We start from the raw sequence: 19788 nt of genomic DNA, 5'->3' as shown, positions 1-19788 counted from the left end.
TGTCATTACAGGACAATCGAAGAGCATCACAAAGCATCACATTCAGCAGCTCACAATATGACTTTAGTGTTAATAAGTATCAAGGTACCATTAGTGTTTCTTTCTCCCACACATTTAATAATCCAATAATTACATTTAGTCTATAATCATCTAAATGATATTTATGCATTTTTACCTCAAATGGAACACTTTCCTCGTGTTGTGCATTTCGTGGACTCTCAAAAGAAGACTTTTGTCATCATATTAAAGAGTGCTCTCTGAAAGTTGGTTTATTGGTGAATCCCAGATACCCGTGTGTCATCAAAATGAGAACGAAACGTGGTTATGAACAAAACAACAGAAGCTTTTCCATCTTTCACTTCCTGCATGAAGCCCACTGTGTTGAAAGACTACATGCTCAATCTAATCTAATCACATTATTATTATGTAAAAAATATTTTATTTTATATTATTTATGAAGGAAAATTTGAATCCCAATGATAAAGCATCATTAGTGCTTATGTGAGAAAACCTATTACTCTATAATGATTCAAAAAGTAATACAAAATCAGGGCAATTTACATCTAATGGATTTCAGAGTACTATCACTATTGGTAATATCCCTACAGAAGCTTATTCATATGCCACGCAGTTTAAGAAATATCCTCTGAAAGGATCCGAAAATAGTGCATAATCTTCCCAGAGTCACAACTCTGCATCACAACAGTGTTTACATTAGTAACACAGACATCGCTGTTCTTATTGGTTGGATGTGGGCAGATGTCACTGCCGTTTTGCATCATAAATGAAACCTTTCCTCCTAAATGAATCTAAAACTGCTGAAATTGAAATATAGCAGCACCGATCACAGCGTAGGGTCCAGGAACCCATTGAGAAGGATGAAATTCACAGACTTTATGAGGATTGAGTATCCTAATTAGAGCTACAATAGAAACTAACCAACCTTTTTTGATGGGCTCCTGAGGTTTAAACTGTACCTGTATTTGGAGGTACATTAGGTGGAAAAAAAACAACTAAAATTGGACTAAGCCCTGATGTAACCCCCTCGGGAAAGTGGGTGATGTATTTAGATGCAGTGCGTCAGCAGTCAGAATTACAAAACTACGAGCACAGCGAGGAACAAAACGGGTTCAAAACGTGGGAAGGGCTGAACGGAGCCGAACAGTTAGGACTCGAGGAGTGAAGGAAGCATCGGCATGAAGAATCCTCCTGACTCCTGGCTTTTATTTTCTGATCAATCAGTGAGTGACTCACTGTGGATCAACTCCCGCTGCATGGGACTCATCCAGGATGGGTTTGGTGCCCTGTGGACAAGGCTAAAACTGTGCATATGTGCGGCTACCTACACACACACACACACACACATACAGTAGAGTGTAGAAGAGAAGTGTCTGTGAAGGTGAAAGGAGGACACCTGTTAAGTGATAGACCTCGGCAGAGCGCTGGCTGTGTGGGTTTGTGGTCTATAACGGATGTTTGACAGGCTGATGAGCTCTGGAACTCGCACACTGCTTCCTCCACACATTCTCCCCTCCTCTGCCTGTCTTCTCATCTCTTTAGGAGGTGGGCGTAAAAACTCCCTCCTTTTCTTCCAAAACGCTGTCTTTCCATCTCCACTCTATTTTTTTTTGTTTTTTTTTGTTCTTCCCTCTCGCTCATCCAAAGATTCTATGCATGTTGTTTGCGCCGATTGCGAGTTTGACAGGTTTTTCAGAGCAGAGAAACGCAGGGAGGAGAGGAATCAAACAATCTCCTCAATTAGACAGCCCACACAAGCGCACGTCTGAACTCTGCACCATCTTCATCGGCCGCGGCGGGTTTTCATCTTTCAGTGCGCAGACACCTTTGTTCCCCAGTTGAAAACACACTGTTCACAACAAACGAGGGAAAAAAAGCCATTTAGCTTTGAAGAACAGAAAGACGCAGAAAGCTTTTAAGGTGTATTTGCATTGAGAAGAGGGAGTCTCTCTGCGTTTTCGCTCTTTTTTTTTTTTTGCTTTAATTGACCAGTTTGCCAGGAAAATATGCAAAGGCCATACGAGCGGGGCCATCGATGTGAGGGGCTTTCAAACCGCAAATGGGTCTCTGACTGTGTTATCCAAGTAAATATAAACTCATATTTAAAAAAGGGTTACAGTTCAGTTTATTAAAGGCAATTAAGGAGGACAGCAGAGAAGAAGAAGAAGTTGCTGCGGTGCTCTAATGTTCATGTTTACTAACCACTAACCCAAAATGAAAGGGAAAGTAAAAAAAAACACAGGAAGTGAGAGGCAGTGAGACAGGTGGCGTCCATCCATGCAGGACACCTCGGGGACGTCAACGGTGGGATGAGTCAACACTGTGGTAAGACTGTGGTGCACTGCAGCATACCTGGAGGGGCTCAGACCTGTTGATGCAATCAGTGGTGGATATCTCAAGTTTTCTCTTTGCTCCCATCTGTCTCCTCTCCACTTGGCTGTCACCCTCTCTCACAACACCCCCCCCCCTCCCCTCCCCCCACCTCTCCCCCACCTCCCATCTTTCCTCCCACAACTCCTGCCGTCCCCTCCTCGCTCATTATGTACGTCGCTGGGGAAAAGAAAATGCCGGTTGTGCAAAAGTCAGTTCTTGGAGGGGAATAAAAAGAAAGCAGCCCCGTGTCGCACAAGTCGTTTGCACCATCTCATTATACCTCGTCATTATCATGCTTTTTTTGTCACCCCCCCCCCCCCCCGCTGCCCGTTTTGGAGATTTATCTTCATCTTTCTTTTATGTTGGTTGGATGGTGATTTAATTGTGGAGAACACTGCATGCAAATTGACGTGTTTAAACTGATTTCATTGTGCCATTTATAACTAAAAAGTTGAGGTCATTAGGCTCCCTGTCACATTTAATTCAAGTATTAAAAACAAACAGGTTGACATTTTCAGAGAATTGAATCAGACAACAGTGGATATCTCCCTCATCCATCTTCTTCTCTTCCCTTCCCCAAACACACATCCTCCTCCATCCTCGGGAACTCAATTCTTTCCCTTTCTCCGTCCAAACCTTCGTTTCAGTCCTACAAATGATCTCCAATCGTTTCCTACACGCATCACTCCCCGTTTCTCTGCATCCTTACTGTGGTTCTGTATTGTTGACCTGGACGCCTCTGAGCCTGTTCTCTCAGCCGTGGGCATCGTGACCATAAGCTGAGTCGCAAGGCTATTTATATTTGTTCCTAATGAGGCGAGATTTCTCTACGCCATAGCAACGGTCTCTATGGATACCCTGCGCTTGGATACCAGATCCCATCCTGTTTTAAATGTCTTATTATGGGCTGTGTTTTCCCCTGTGTATGGTAGCCTAATTAATTCTGAATTATCAGATCTCTCTGTGCGAACGGTAAAGAAATGCCCTCAAATCACCACCACGGCGACAGCGTCACTACTATTCTACCCCAAGAACACAGATACGAGGTGCAGTGGTCAATTTGCAGGACTAAGTAGATCAAAGATCAAAGCGGTTTGGGACGCAATCTGACGTGCAGCTCAATTTCTTAAATGGACAACTTCTGCAACAAGCAGAATGGACCAATGACCACTACACGTGCCATTATTTGATTAGAAACAGACACACACACACACACACAGGAGCAGTAAGTTACTTCTATGCGTTGTGAGAGTCTGATGGGTGTGATACTGATCAGGTTTGAGCCAAGTGAGGAGCTGGTTGAAGACCCAGGCAGCCGAGCTCAGATCATTAGAGGAGGTCTCTGCGTCTGGGTCACACAGGTGTTGAGACCCGTCGTCCCTTTTCCTGCCAACGAGCGAGACAACCGATCAATAAAGTGGCAGTGCAAGTGGTGTATATATATATATATATATGTGTGTGTGTGTGTGTGCGGATGGTGGGTGCCTTTATATTTACAGTAAGACTTGGAACCGTTCCTTCCTTTCTCCTAATGACAGACACTCGGAGACAGCTGCATGCACATGGACTCACACAGGTACACACAGGCAAACACACACTCTGACAGGTGCGGCATTGTTATGGCATGTCCAACTCTGGCAGCTTGTTTTCCCTCAGACCTCTCACCCTGCCTGATGACTCGGAGACGGGGAGATGAAAGTGGAGGCAGGGACAAGGGGGCGGAGAAGAAGTGCACCCTGACGCGAGGGGACGGAGGGCCTGAGATGATTTCAGCATGACGAAGGTTCAGTAAATCATGCCATTAATGCTATGTTAAGAGATTGCTTTGACCTCTGTTCGCATGTCTGCATGGGCAGGGGGATGTGTGTGCGTGTGTGTGTGTGTTTGTGTGCGCGCGCGTCTGGCCTTCATCCCACTATAGCAGGTGGCAGCAATGACGTCCGTCTTCCCAGCAGCCTGCGTGTGCGTGCACACACACACACACACAAACCAACTCACACACTTTCTCCCTGCCATTCTGTGCTCTCGGGTGTCAGTCGCACTAGATTCTATCGTGCTTGAAATTCACTCATCATATCGGGTGGCCTCACTATGCAGCATGCTGACACAAGTGCGTACACGCATGAAAAAGACACCCACACACACACACACACTCACGAACGAACACAGCGCGGTCTGGACCGGCTTGATTATACAAGCAGAGCAGCGCAACCTGACAGAGGAACAAGCACCAAAAAGGAAACCCAAAAAGAATATAAAGGGCTTATTTGCCCGTGTTGTATAAGCATGTTTCATCTTCCCACTCTCGCCCACCCTCACCCACACAGGTTAGATCCAATAGCTAGTGCCAGGACTCTGAATCCTGCAACACAAACACCCCTGTGTGAAGGAATATTGCAGTCGAGTTCTTTTTCATAATCTCTTCTCTCTACACCCACACATGCACATAGTGAGCGAGTGAGAGGGAGAGCGAGGGTAAAAAAAGGAGCGCTGGTAAAGGAAAATTAAAAAAGAGGAGAGGTGAGGGGGGTAGAAAGAGAGAGAGAGAGAGAGAGAAGTGCTCATGAGAGCCAGGAGGTAGTTGTTATAGTAACTGAGTCTCTATACCTGTCAATCAGAGCTATTTCAGGCATCTCGCTTCTATGAAAAACTCACATAACAGGCGTTGAGGCAATATCATCAGCCGATGCACATACACGTATACTGGCAACGTGTAAACCGATAGACTGATCAAATTAACACCATAAATGAGATTTTAACACCACGTCATTCCGTTTTTTTAAAAAGATTCAAAACATTTGTTAACTTCACAGTGGTACGCAGAGAGGGAGCCAGAGGCTCAGCACTGCTGCACCAGAGGAGGATGAAGTGATCACGTCGATGCGCTCATTTCGAGCGGGTGTATCTTTGTCTTTGTCTCCCTGATCAGCTCCGTCAGATGAAATAAAGTGCCCCTCTTTGACAATACTCGCTTCTAATGAATTCATTTCCGTTAATTTAAAACTATGATGATACAATGAACAATGTTATATCTCTAACAATCAACATTCTTAAAGTGGATTGTTGGAATTCTGTTTCATACAAAAGATCTGTAAGTTTGGTTTGGATTTGACAGCTTCTTAGTCTCTATACAGTTCAACTTCATTATTCTCACTTAAAAAGAAAATCTACCATAACATTTACATTTTATTTTGGAAACATGATGTAATATGTACTTATTCAAAAAGAAAAATATTTTTTAGAGCTTATATATTATAATAAATAATTCCAAACAAAAAAGGCCTTCAATGTTCTTGTGTCATTATAGGGGGGCTCGACAGAGAAGAACCACTGTTGAAAGGTATTTTTTAACGTAACGCAATAATCAATTGAGCCAACTTGCTTCCCAACCACCTGCGGTATCGCTAACCTCACAGGGCATTTGAAAATATGCTCCTCTAATAAGAGTACATTTGTGTAATTGTCAACCTCTCGGCCAAAGAAAGCCCTCTTTTCAGCTCTATAGCGACCAAACACATGGCGAGGAGGAGAGATCGGCAGCGAGCGGGAAGAGTGGGGGAGTAAGAATAGTGTGCGCCCAGTTTGGGAGCCATTAGGCAGAAGGTAATTAATACCTGTCACCGTAGTGCTCTGTTTGCTGCCTTTATTCGGTTTCAGACCAATTAAAATATGACACTCCTCTTGTGGAGAGCGTCTTGTTAAAATTAAGCGCCTGAGAGCAGACACACTTTTGATAAACACATCCAGAGCTGCAATTGGCTTTGGCAGCAACGGCATGCTGTATAGATGTCGTTGTTGTCACCTGCGGTACGAGATGTGGACTCTTAGATCGGATTAAAAGTAGGTTTCCTTGTGAGTCTTTCTAGCTGACACACACACACACACACACACTGATGTTATGAGACGTTTATGAGCCAAGAGATACTGACCAGTGAAGACAAGTCACTGGCAACAATTTGTGGCTTGGACGACGGGGGACAGACCAGCGGTAAGCAACAACAGGCGAGCCGGGGGAGGGGGAGGGAAAACAAATGGAGGTTGAAAAAAAACAAAAAAAACAGGTGGTGTGCAGGAAAAGACTTAACAGCAAAGGAACATATCATGAAGAGAGTGGGATAGGAAGGAAACCAAAGGATGGGAGAGCGCTGGGGGAAAAGTGAAATATGGCGAGGGGGGGTTCTGAGAAGATAGGAGCTTGAGAAGAAAGATTAGACGGAAAGAATAGAGGGGAAAATGGTGAGAGGTGGAGTGATGGATGCAGGCAGGGGACCAGCAGCTCTCTGCCAACATCTCCATGCATCCTTCCAGACATCACACTGTGCTGCCATCTGCCACACACACACACACACACACACACACACACACACACACACACACACACACACACACACACACACACACACACACACACACACACACACACACACACACACACACACACACACACACACACACACATTAGCATCTCCCAACACTGAATAAATATCTGGGGATGAAATCTGAGGAGAAATCACCTGCGGGGAAATATGATTGGATGAGATCACAACCTCGGTGGAACATAATTTGCATGTCATCTAAATGGGATCTGATCCCAATGCTGGAGAGGTCAAAAGGCGTCCGATTCGTCGGATGGCACAACTCACTCCTCAATTGGGTGAAAGGAGAGACGATGGCAGGTGAACCGGCGCTCAGCTGCTCCGGCTCTCTGTGAGTGACAGGACTGCCCTCTCCTGGCGGCCTTACAAATGTTTGATAAAAACACGCAATCAACACATCAGGCATGTAAAGACTGACAAATGATGGCTGGCGGTTGATGTTTTTAATCCCATTAGAGTTGAGGAATAAAAAAAAAACACCAAGAGCATGAGTGCTGCACACAGAGTGTTTCGGTTAACCACGTACAGATTCTTATTTATACATATATTTATATTATAGAGCCATTTTTTCCCATGTCTATAGCGTCTGATTGTAACACAGAAATATCTCAACATTCCCCGGGTGAGAGAGAAAAGAGTGAAAAAAAAAAAAAGCAGTCGTCTACATTAGAAAACCTACAGGCCATTCGTTTTTATAGGTTTATACATCAGCGAGGCATCAGTATTCATTACAAAAATAGGAATATACTTGATATAGAATCACTCGGGGTTGATTGAGTGGGTGGGGTGGGGGGTTGGGGGGAGTGACGATGTGGCATGACTAGCAATGACAAACTCCTCCCCCCCAACACACACACACACACACCAAAACCAGGAAACGAAGAGCCATCCTAGGATGCTGTGCGACTCCATGCGTGTTGTACAGCAGACAATGGAAACCAGTCAGGGTTTAAATTAAACAATCAACAAAAAACATTAGTCTACAGAAAAAAGAAGGGGTTAGTGCATTGAAAAAAGTTGAGTGTTTAGGAAAAGTGAAGTTGGAACCCAGTAAACATGAGTTAGGATAGAAAAAATGGGTGGGGTTAATAATGAGATGTAGCAAATAGAGAAGTGGAAAGCAGCTCAAAGGTCGACTCTCACTAGGTTTTCTATAGCTGCTGTTAAGAGAGAAAAAAAAAAAACATGACAGAGGAGCGAACGGAGATGAAGTGTTATTGCTGAGGGTTATTTTTTATTTGGTGAGATAAGGAGTGAGAGGATGGAGAGGGGATTTATTGCTGAGGGTAGTAGGGCTGCTGCTGAGGGGGTTGCTGGGGGTAACCAGAGTAGGGCTGTCCGGGAGGAGGGGCTGCTGGGTAGCCTCCCTGTCCTGGAGTCTGCTGATAGGCCATGTAGGGCATGTTGGGCATGTTGGGCATGGTGGGCATGGTGGGCATGGTGGGCATGTTGGGCATGTTGGGCATGTTGTACTGTCCGTAGGCATAGGGATTGTATCCAGGCATCTGGAAGTACCTGCATGGGAACCACAACAGAGACAGAAGAACACATCAGATTGATGCTCAGCAAGATAGTATTCATTAATCAAATAAGATATTTGCCAGAACGTTGCACTTAGTGAGTAAGAGAGAAAGACAAAATCGATCAATAGGGGTGGGGGGAAACAAAAACAAAAAAAACTACCTACCAGCAGATCTAAAGTTCACTAATTAACAGTGTATCTTGTTTGTTTAAATAACATTTAAAAAATGCCATTAAAAGCATTAATACGCGTTGTTAAGTTACAACATGCAACTCATAAAACCACAACAATCTCAACAATGACATTAGCATACTCAGTTATGAGGGTCAATTTGTTCTCAGAATTCAGGATGCTGTGATCGTGAACTCACCCTGGATAGCCTTGATAGCTGGGGTAAGGCGGGCCCTGGGCCTGGGTTGGTGGGGCCATAGGTGGTGGGTTGCTGTTGGGCGGGCTCGTTAGTGGCGCATTGACGGGTGCGTTGGAGGCTGCTTGAGGGGTGACGCTCGGTGGAGGAGGCCTGGCTGGGGGCTGGGTCTTGGCCTGGGGCTGCTGAGGTTGCTGGGTCCAGCAAACAGAGAGAACGGATCAATATTTAACCATTGGCGGTACATTGCACTGGGCTCTGAGCCTGTTGGTCTGCGTTGGTGCTTACAAAGACGGTCCTGGGTGCGGGGGTTGGGCCTCCGGCAGGGACAGCAGGGGTGCTCTGATAGGAAGGGACGTTGAAGGATGGAGCGCTGGGCTCCCGGGCGATGCTCTGCTGCAAGTCCCTGAGAGAAGAAATCAAGCGTCACAAAACGGTTTTGTCCCACAACGTTTCCTTCATATTCATGCTTGCATCTGAAATCTGACTAGAAAACTAGAAAGTGTATACACAAAACTCGTGAATGGCCTACCTTAACTCCCTGGCCAGCTGAAATAACTGCTACACACATCAAATATATCATTAAAAAAAAAACAGAAAAGTACACACTTAAGTAGTTCATCCCGCTCGGTTTTGCGAGCAAAAACAATGTCGCTGCATTTGTTCTGGAACTTGAGCAGGATTTCCGTCAAGTCGTTGTAGAACTGAGGAGGGGGAACAAAAGAGGACAAACATAAATCACCCGGCTTGCAAACCAGCTCGAAAAAATTAAAAGTAGAACGTTTCCGCTGAGGCACCGGTGCGCCGTGCTGAGCGAGTACCTTGGTGCCTTCGCGCAGGTTGTTGCTGATCTCGACGTAGCTGTCGTGGGCTGAAGCCAGCTTCTTCAGGACCTCCTCCCTCTGGTTGGCTTCTGTGTTGGACTGCTTCAGACTGCTGAACTCCTGGTGGGACGTCTGGAAGGGGATCACAGACCTTATAGAACTAAAGTATATTTAAGAACAGCGCACTTACCACTTATTTCCCCCCATTGCCAATCTTCTGAGACTGTGTGTGTGTGTGTGTGTGTGTGTGTGTGTAAACGTTTACCTGCACTTGTCCCAGAAGCTCCTCCTGCGTGCGCAGGGTGGCCTGCACCCGCTGGTTGTAGGCGCCGTACAACTTGTCGAGCTGGGAGAGTGACAGTTGCTCCTCATTGATGGCTCCATCCTGGGAGAGCGCCGTCAGGAAGCAGGTGGACATGTCGAAGGTCACGGCCTTGACCTCTTCCTCCACGGTCTCCCTTTCCTTCTTCATGGCGTCCAGCTGGGCGAGCTGGGAGCGCAGCACGTTCACCACCTGGGGGGAAGATGGACACAGTGACGCTGTGGATTGGACACCTGGAGCTCTGTTCGGTGATCTCGCCAACGCCTGACCTTGAGTCCTTATTACAACTGAAATGGACTGTAGTCTCACCACTTTGGCCTGAATACAGTGTGGCTTCTAGCACTTTCCCAGATCTGCTTGCTTAGATATTTAGAGTTCCCCTGTGGCACACGATGCCAAGTCAGCAAACAACATGAAAAATGGAGCTACTGTGGGGAGGAGGGACAGGGCCATTAATGCAAGCGGGTGTTTCTATGCTTACGTGGAAAACAACATTTCGTAGGATGGAGGGGACACATCATCGGCTCTATAACGAACCACGCCGCTAAAAAAGCTCGACATCAGCTGACAAACATCAAGACATCAGAGCGAGCAGACAGACCTCGCTGCCCTGTAGGGTCTTGGTCGGGTTGGCGGAGGGGATGGCGGCATTAAGCTCGTTCTCCGGTTTACACAGCAGGGCGATCATCTCACAGTGGGTGGTGTAGCGGTCCTTCACCACCTGGTCCGCTTGGACGGCCTGGTCCAAGACGGTGCGATATTTAGCGCCCTCTGGTAGGAAGGGAAGGGACGGAGGGAGGTACGGTTTGTCAGGAGTGGAGAACATGGAGACAAACTTCATGAACAAAATCAAGAAGTTTTTTGTGTGTGTGTACCTGCGCGCAGGGACTTGTAGAGGTCTCCAGAGGGGGTTCTGTTCCAACGCTGGTTGAACTTGGTTCTCAGCTCGTTGTCCGTCGTCTCTTCGTCGTCCAGCATCTTCAGAGACTGAAGACGAACACAACACACGATCATAAGTAGGGCCTCAAAAAGTAAACTAAGTACTTTCAGAACTGCAGCTTTAGTAACAGCTTGTTTGTCACATGGCTTTGCTTCCCTGACAAAGAGAAATATGAATGGATTGCTGTTCAATAGCTTTCCCACTACCACTACCAGAAGAGAACATGAATGCTGGAGAAAGAAATCCTATTTGTCCCCAAAGGCGCAAATCCCAAATTAGTATCGCCAGTGAAATGTAATCCACTGATCTCTGGGCCAAGGACGGTTTGTCCACCAGCTTCAGCCAAACCATTTATTATTTTTGAAGACATCTTGCTAACAAACGGATAAACAGACGGGAGTAAAAACATAAAACAAACTGCTTCCAGTTTGTTGGCAGAGTTATAGTTTAAACCCATAATGTCTTAATTCTCCCCCCAAAAAGTTGTCTGTTATGTTGACAAAGAGACATTACCATAAGGTATAGATGTGCTGCCCAAAACGTAGACTTTTTTTTATTCACTAGCCTTTCTGGATCCTATCACACATGACAGTAGTGCTGAAATAATTCATCAATTAATTGAAAGACTACTGAATAAACACAGGAAATAGTCAAACAATTGATGAGCAATTGAAGAAGACTCAAGACACACCTCTTTAGACTCTACCTTGAATAAAACACTAACTGTAGCACTAACAAATCGTAGCACTTAAATGGTACTTATAATGGCACTTTTCTATAACATGTTTTGAAACTGCTTATTTGACGAAATTGTACTTTCTTGTTACTTGTTCTTCTGAGTTTGTATCTCTACGGTGGAAATGCACTTATTGTAAGTCGCTTTGGATAAAAGAGTCAGCTAAATGACATGTAAAGTAATAATGGAAAGAAGACATCTCTATTCACTCCCCTAAACTTATGTTTTTTTGGTATTTACTGAAATGTTGTAAACATGATTCATTGATAAGTCATTAAGATCCACTGTCGGCTGAAATAACGGTCTACAGTTGCAATAAAAGTATAATACACTTGTATATAAAAGAGTAAATGCATTGAAGAAATACCAAAAACTAAATAATACAGGTGTGATCATCTGAGGGTTGTGTGTGTTGTTAAATAGGTTGGTGGTTACGGTTATATGATCTGCAAAGTGATACATCTTGATCTATAATTCAGTGTGTTTACGTGTCTGACCTCATCCAGGATCTCTCTGTTGCGGGTCAGCAGCTCAGGCAGGTCTCTGATCAGCTGCTCAATGCTCTGCAGTCCTCCCAGCTGCACGACGGCCCGGGCCTTCTCAGCAATGGATTGTGGGATAGAATCTCCTGACAGGTCCTCCAGAGCGGCCGGCAGGTTGAGGGACGCCAACACCCTGATGGGAGGTTTCAAAGAATCTGTCAAGTATTAAAGTCTCCCTGCAAACATCAACTAGTGCACGTTACTCTTTTTAGAAAAACAGCCCAAACTGGTGAGCAGGTGCCATCCAACAGATACATGTGCTGCTATTTAAGGCACTAAGAAGCAAACACAAGTACTTCCATCGACATCTTAATGGTGCCCCATACACCGTTATGTTATGCAGTTATTTGATAAATACAGCAATGCATGGAGAAACAAGCACTCGTGAACACATCCACAGGAAGACAATTTCTCCTGCATTGTCCCTGACGCACACTTGCACAGTAAGATGTGTCCATAGAGACACAGGCTAGCATACCCGTTGCACAGATTGGTCGCCTCCCTCATTGTTCCCACCAGTCTGTTTACAGTCTCAGACTTCCTCTGGGAGTAAATGCTCATGGACTGCTGCACCACCATGGGCACCATCTTCTCAAACAAGTCTGGAGAGATACGAACAATAAAAACAACCAATTGAGAAATTAAAAAAAAGACAACGTGTGCATTATAGTCTGGAGTCGTGCAATAAGTTCGGGATCATATTTCAAAATTTTAAATGAGATCAAGCTGGAACAAAGAGGGGCAGCGATAAAACTTCCGTCAGTAATGTCTTTGAATGAGACTTTGCTTCAATTCTCAGCACAGCCCATTATTATATAAAAGTTGGTGAGCTCTGACAAAGCTGAATGTTGTTGACAAATGATCAACATTAAAAATATACAAGGTTTTAGGTTTTAGGATACAGTTATTTATGTCATTCCAAGAGTAAGACAAGAATAGAAATACTACTTGAATCTGGCGGTTGAAAATACAGTTACAGCCAGCTGTTACCTTAGCTAAACATAAAGACTGGTTTTACTGGTAATTCTCCAAACCGCGCTGAATGTCTCGTCTATCTCACCTGCGAATTTCTGGCTTAGTGGAGGCGTGATGGTGGTGGCCTTGACGAGCGCTGCCTTGCCGATTGGTTCGAGATCCTTGACCTCAGGTACGCGGTCGTGGTAGATGAAGTCATTGTCTTTTTTGGCTGCGGTCAGGGCTCGGTTGATCTTCTCACTCAGATCTTTGACGCTCACGTACTCGTCGTAACCAGAGGCCACCGTCTTCACCAGCTCTGCAGAGCGCTGGAGGGACGGATATTGATAAGTTTTGGAGTTTACGACGTCGAAACCCCAGTTTTGGAAGGTTGCAATAAAATAATTAGGAATCTATGTGAAAGCTGTGCGCACCTGCAGGCGAGCGATCTCCTCCCCAAAGTGCTTCTTCTGCTTGGACACCATGCTCTGGTGCAGCTCAGCGTTGGCTTGCATGATGGTGTGCTTGGCTGCCAGCACCGACAGCACTTCCTGGAAATAAAAATACTGACCAGGGAGAGGCAACCACAGAGCAACACGCAGGCACGCACAACGGCAATGCAAAACACAACATGGCAGACGCACACCAAAGGGGTCAGGTCACAAATTGCGTCACAAAAGCCAACGACAAACCGGCAAAAGCGGTCAAAGGTGTGCAAATGCAGTACGAGCGCACGTGCACATACAATCACACACATACATACAACCAATGCCGACACCAACACCACCACGAGGGATGCAGAAAGAAAAGAAGACAACGAGAGAGAAAACAGAACAGGCCATGAGTGTCTCATCTTTCATCAAAAGCTGCTGCACCTTTATTAAATGTTCCATAGCCACGTGTGTGTGTGTGTGTGTGTGTGTGTGAGAGAGAGAGACACTTTGACAGTGGTTGGGTGGATTTGATTTTATCTTCTCGAAAACAGACACTGTCCATGGATAAACCATGGCCTTGTTTCCTGTGTCCAATGTGAGACATTTCTGGACTCTGGTTGTTGGTGTCGTCCGTTAACGTCCTCTTTTGCAAAGTGCTTTCACCATTTTGAGTGTCTGCAGCCTCAGACATCGACCAGGGGATGTAAATGAAGTAATTTAGGGTGACATTGGGATGTGGTGTTAGAAATGGGTGAATTCTGTAATGCAAGGAACAAATGACTTATTTTCTGCCTTCCACTTAAATCTGATTTCATCATAATGTTAAATCTGTCGAGGGAACTGTAGTGTGGCTTTATGTGTGTTCGTGTTTCAGTCCAGTTATACCCAGGTTTAGATCGTAAGAAACCACCATCAGAACGAAAACTGGGGATAACCGACCAATCAAGAGTAAAAAAAAGGATGGAAATGGACCAATGAGAACGGAGAGAAGTTGCAATTTAGACAGTCCTCATCACTCCTCAAGAGTATTTATCAGAAACACACACATTCAAAACAAAAAGCACGATCAGACAATGCACACGCCAAACCACCCAGAACCCCAAAAACTCTTTGTGGCTTCTCCAGCACACTGAACATACAGGTGGATCCCAGGTGTGTCCCTCACATACCTTGGGAAGGTTGTCTTTGTACTGGCACTGCTTGCAGGCTTCGCCGTAGAAATCGGCTGCCTGGTTGGCCAACTTTGCGATGACAGCGTCCTTCATCCTGTCTGTGGGGTAAACACGTCACTTTTAAGGATGCACATCAAACAAATTACATCCAAGGTAAAGCATTATGTTGTTTAGAGACATCAGAACATCTGGTCTGCTAGCTGACATTTGATCAAACATTCAGGACTGTCTGAAGTTTCTATAGAGCCATGATGAAATTGCTCTTTCAATTTTATGTTTGAAAACTGCTCAACATAAACCGCCATGTAGGCCATTTGCAGACTGACTCATTAGTTATTAATGTTGTGATGTAACTCTATAAAACTGTACTTAAAAACTCTAAGCAACTCTGTCAACAGAGCTGGGACAGAGGTGGTGCCGAATTAAAGCTGCCCACTGCCATTGTTCTAAATAAACCTTATGAAATATGTGCATTATTAAAGCTACTATCTATTCAAAGAGTCAGATTTGTGATAATAGTTTCCATAAGAAACAATAAAGTGGAACGATTCACTGAAAAGGCTCAAAGAGGCCCTTGTGGGGTCCGTCATTTGGTACCTGAGGTGGCTTTGAGGAAGAAGACCTCCTGGGCCTGCGCCAGCATGATGAGCTTCAGGGTTCCCACCGTCTCAGGAGAGATGTCCATGGTGGGCTCCCTGTTGAGCGCCGTCAGCACGGTGTCCTTGATGTGACCGAACGCCCCGCTGGCCAGCTGGAGAGGGAGGGAGGTGGAGGAGGGGAGGGGGAGAAAGGTGAGGCACTGCTGCCAAGACGGACAGTGTTCTGGAAAACCTCTCGCAGGCTCAGGCCTGTGTTACAAGGATGAAGCTTGTTTTGATGGGTAAAATATACCTACATTTACACGAAAGGAATGAATTTGCATGTTCAACAAAACATTTGGGCTGTCAAATGCACTTAAAATAATTCCCATACCTAATGAATAGATTACAGATATTTTACCTAAAATGAATGCTAATGTATTATACTTCATAAACATTACTGTTCAAAGGTTTAGAATATCCAGCCACAAAAGGTGGATTGGTTCCAGTCTGACATAGGAAACGATAAATTGCAACGATTTGCTGAACAGGCTCAAAAAGTCTAGACAGCCTTTGCTGAAGGAGAGGAGAAAAACTTCTGTGGGAGTCTAGTGTGAAAAGTAAAAAGTTGCTTCCACTTAACATCAGACCGACAGCAGGAGTTTATCTGCGAAGCCATAACAAAATGCAACAGTCATAGTTCACGGATCGTTTTCCCCCACAGTACATCTCTGTGTGCGTCTGCCCACCTGATAGAACTTGGCTGCATTCTTCAGTCCTTCATCGTTATCCAGGTTCTGCTCGGAGGCGATCTGACTGGCCAATGCGGCTGCGTTGAACAACACACAAGTCTTCTCGTAGCCCAAACTAGCCAAAGCTGCAACACACAAAAACACACAAATTCCTCATGAAAGTGCCTCTTTGTCGTCACCTTCATCTGAATGTTAAATGCATCCTGGTTGATCGGGGACAACTTGAACTGCAGAATAAAAATGCTTTGAAAGGGTACTGGCCAGTTTCCAATTAAAGCCGTTTTTGGTTGTGTTCCAAGCTAAGAGCTAAAAAGTGGTGACAAAGGGGGGGGAAAGTGACATATTTCATCCCTTGAGTACTGTGTTTGTTATTGACTACTCGCTTTTTGTGCGGGGTGTGCATTTTCTTTGGCCAACACTTCCGACTTCAATATTTTTATTGCCTATATTAGTCCCACAATTTTACTAGAGGAAAAACTAAATAAATGGGAAGAATGAATTGAGCAAAAAATTAGGCCAAAAATCAATTTATTTGAAAAAGCTTTGATTGTTATTGGTTTTCTGTGGTCACAAGAGACGGAGCCAGATAGACTCACAAAGCAACAGATAGTAGCATATAGACTGTGAGAGAGAGAATGACAGACATGTACCATTGAAGGCAAAGTCCTACATTGGCGCTAACTCTTTTTAATATGCAGCGCTCACAGAATTTCTCCCGTGTACACACTGGCGTTGCACGTACCGAGCTTGACTGAGCCACCAAACAGCGATCCTTTATCAAAGGCATCCTTCCAGGTAAAGGTTAAGCAGAGCTGTGGAAACAGAGAGACGCGTTGTGTTCAAGTTCTTCTGTATGGGAGCTAAGTGTGACCTAGGTGTGCCGTCCGATCACTTACCTGGTTTTCAGAGAAGGGAAACTTGGGCTCGACTGCACACAGTTGGTCGTAGTATCTGGAGAGAGAAAGAAATGAGAGAATTGAAACCAGGTTCTTATACGGGACCTATACTCAAACATTTCTGCTCTGTTTGTTTTCTATAGAGATGGCTTTTTTCTAATTATCATTTGACTTGATGTTTAGTTAGTCGAGTTTTGAAAAAAAAAGATTTATAGCGAATATGAACAATAAAGCATAACTGGGAATCATGTTGAAATGGTAGTAATTATTATGACATAACCGCAGTGCTGAGGTCTGAGTAAGCTCTGACATTTCAGAGACATTTGACAATGAGTCAGGAGAAAATATCTAGAGGAGCAAACACAATGCACTGTGCACGCACACACACAGTCTGTGAGGGATCCTCAGCTCTTATCAAAGTCTGTGAAATGTAAATAATCTATTAATAGAAATGACAACATTCAGAAGGGCCAGTTGGGGAAGCCCCTGTTACCAGTTCATCCACTCTAATTTTCCAGTGACGGGAAATGCCGGAATGAAAACTTTGGCTTTCTATATGGAAACAAAACCATTGATATTCTTGTGTTTCTCATTCAGAAACAATTGTGAAATTCAAGACTATGTGGGCCTACTGTTTGACTAAAGTAAGAAAAAAAACCCTGGGAAAAACAACCGTTACCGTGGCATTTAAATAGCTGTGTGTCAGCGTGGCTTTGAAAAGGATAGTGCCGTTGCCCAGGCTACCTGGCAAATGGCTGACCGACGGCGTGCAGAGAGACATGGGAGTGGCAATGCTATCAGTCAGCAATGGACAGACATGCTAGCTTCAATCCCGTTGCTAGTTGGCCATTTTCATGCATCTATAATGCATCATTTATTTACTGACTGTACAGCTTCCAGGTTAGTGGGTCTAAATGCTGTCACATCCTGTGAGAAATCTTTCCTCTCAAGATCATATTCTTCTTTATGACCTGTCAATACTTCCCAAATGTTTTCCTATAAACCATTGACATTAATCAGGGATGCACCTTTCCAACAACTTGTCTCTAAATACAAACGTTTATACTTCAACGAACGTTAAAGGTGAATAGATGTGACATCAGTTATATTCTTTTCCATAACGTAGCTCTGCATTGAGATCATCATAATGTAAGGGTAACGTGAGAAGAAAAGGGCATACCTGGCTGACGTCATCTGGGCAAACCCTGATCATTAATAACTAATGAGTCAGTCTGCATCTGTGTGTCACTTTTGAATGGAGGTTTTAGTAGGATTAGTTCCTATATATATCCTATGTATGTATAGATGTAAAATCCATTAACAGGCCTTTACTGTAGCTAATGTTTCCGTGTTTAATGCTGCTTCTGGGTCTCAGCGACACACAGTTGTAATGCTTTATTATATTCTTCCTTGTTTACTGATATGAAAAGCTGTACTTCTCTTCCCTAGTCACACTGGATGTCTGATCACGTGGTTACCAGTGGACCGGAGGCCGCTGTTCTATATGTAAATTGATTATGAGACATGACAGGAGATCTCGCTGTGTGGATACATAGATACTGTAAATACATCAAATGTGCCCATTAGCTTGAAAACGCCGGTGTATGAATGGATTTGTTGGCTGCGGATCTCCTGGTGAATTTCCAAGTTAATATTAGTTGCTCTCACTTTTGCTAAGTCAACCTCAGGAACAGTATGAGCCAGCTGAAGATCAATCATACACATAGGAATTGGCCAGTGAAGATGGCTGTTTGATTGTGTTATTATTATGTTGAATGATAAAAGTTGTACTTTTGGTACAGTTTCATATTGAGCTTTTGTGTTGGTTTGGTTTTAACCCAAAGAAATGTTAGTCATGTTTTAAGCATTTTTAATAATGTTTGATTCTGTAAGTGCTCTGTGTTCCACCTTGGGGAGGATAAAGTTCATGTTGAACGGTGAAATTATATTATTATATAATATGGTAACGACTTTAGTTCTATAAATAAGGCAAAGCTTAAAGCCAAGATGGATAATTAAATTTTGAAGCGTCTGACGGGTCAGTCGAAGAGTTCAACATGCTAACACTGTGTTGGATAGTTGGTGTGAATATTAAATTAGTCAGTTAGTATTATAGTGAGAAATGCTCCATAGCAGATTAGCTTGACTAACTCTAGCTCCCAGGTTAGCAACTAAAAGCTAACACATCAGGGTGCGGCAATGACTGTGCTAACTCACCGCAACAGGTAAGAATCTTACTATTGATATAATATGGTCACTAACTCAAGCATGTTATTAAAGCAGCACTTTCTACCTGAGTAGGATCTCCAGGGAGCTCTCGTGTTTGTCCAGCGGCCTTCCCAGCGCGTTCTTACGGAGCTTGTTCAACTCATCCACGGCACGGATATACTCCCCCTGCTCCTCGCCCGCTGGGTACGTAGCTGTTATAAATTTAGAAAGTGGTTTCACCAACTCCACCTCGGAGGACTTTTTTAACGGTACTGAAATAAACGTCGCCATTTCGGCCCGCGAAAACGATATATAAAATCGAAAAACAGACGATAACCGACCAACGAACACAAACAACAGCGAGCGACCCACTTCCTGGTTTCTGACAGGCTACGTCCAATTACGTCATAGGGAAAGGACTGGCGCACTGCGCAGAATCAGTACGGTCTAAGGAGAAATGACATGAATATAGAACAAAATACATGATACAGCAATACAGTATGCTTACTACATTGACCGGCCATTTGATCTTAATTATCTTTATTGTGGGTCATATAATTCAACAACAATGGTTGAATTAGTAAGCACCACCTGTGTGCAATGTCGATCAAGAGTAAAAGAACATGACATGGCGTTAAAACATGAAAAAAGTGGGTGAAGTATTTTAATATTTTTGCTTAAAGCCCAAAGCAACAGCCACATATTTAATTCTGCTTGTATGTGTTCCTATGCTGATACTGCCTCATTTAAAATGTAAACTGTTCCTACAAATGT

At 44.2% G+C, this 19788-nt stretch overlaps 1 protein-coding gene across 2 annotated transcripts; it reads right to left on the bottom strand.

Moving 5' to 3' along the window:
- Positions 1–7195: 7195 nt before the first annotated feature.
- pdcd6ip (programmed cell death 6 interacting protein) lies at positions 7196–19421 on the bottom strand. 2 transcript variants are annotated; one of them, XM_037474588.2, is made up of 18 exons: positions 19100–19421; positions 16807–16861; positions 16653–16722; positions 15908–16035; positions 15178–15331; positions 14578–14678; positions 13409–13540; positions 13081–13303; positions 12499–12622; positions 11976–12153; positions 10678–10789; positions 10404–10573; positions 9746–9994; positions 9478–9612; positions 9266–9360; positions 8945–9062; positions 8660–8850; positions 7196–8282 (listed from the first exon to the last, which is right to left on the bottom strand). In XM_037474588.2, exons 1-18 carry the CDS (start codon positions 19303–19305, stop codon positions 8042–8044), a joined length of 2682 nt encoding a protein of 893 aa, XP_037330485.2. In that variant the 5' UTR covers positions 19306–19421; the 3' UTR covers positions 7196–8041. The 2 variants fall into 2 exon arrangements, with proteins under 2 accessions (XP_037330485.2, XP_037330486.2); XM_037474589.2 differs by having other exon boundaries at positions 13409–13525.
- Between the last annotated feature and the right edge of the window lie 367 nt (positions 19422–19788).

Source organism: Pungitius pungitius, chromosome 17 (genome assembly GCF_949316345.1).
Source record: "Pungitius pungitius chromosome 17, fPunPun2.1, whole genome shotgun sequence".
Lineage (NCBI taxonomy): Eukaryota > Metazoa > Chordata > Actinopteri > Perciformes > Gasterosteidae > Pungitius > Pungitius pungitius.
Note: the sequence above shows the minus strand (reverse complement) of the source record. Positions and strands in the feature narration are given on the sequence as shown.

Coding starts and splice junctions, on each gene's coding strand:
- pdcd6ip (XM_037474588.2), bottom strand. CDS start 19,305: ATGGCGACGTTTATTTCAGTACCGTTAAAAAAGTCCTCCGAGGTGGAG. Junction 9,063..9,265: donor GAGCGGGATGAACTACTTAA/GTGTGTACTTTT, acceptor TTCTTCTCTCAG/GGACTTGCAGCAGAGCATCG. Junction 8,851..8,944: donor CCGCACCCAGGACCGTCTTT/GTAAGCACCAAC, acceptor TGCTGGACCCAG/CAACCTCAGCAGCCCCAGGC.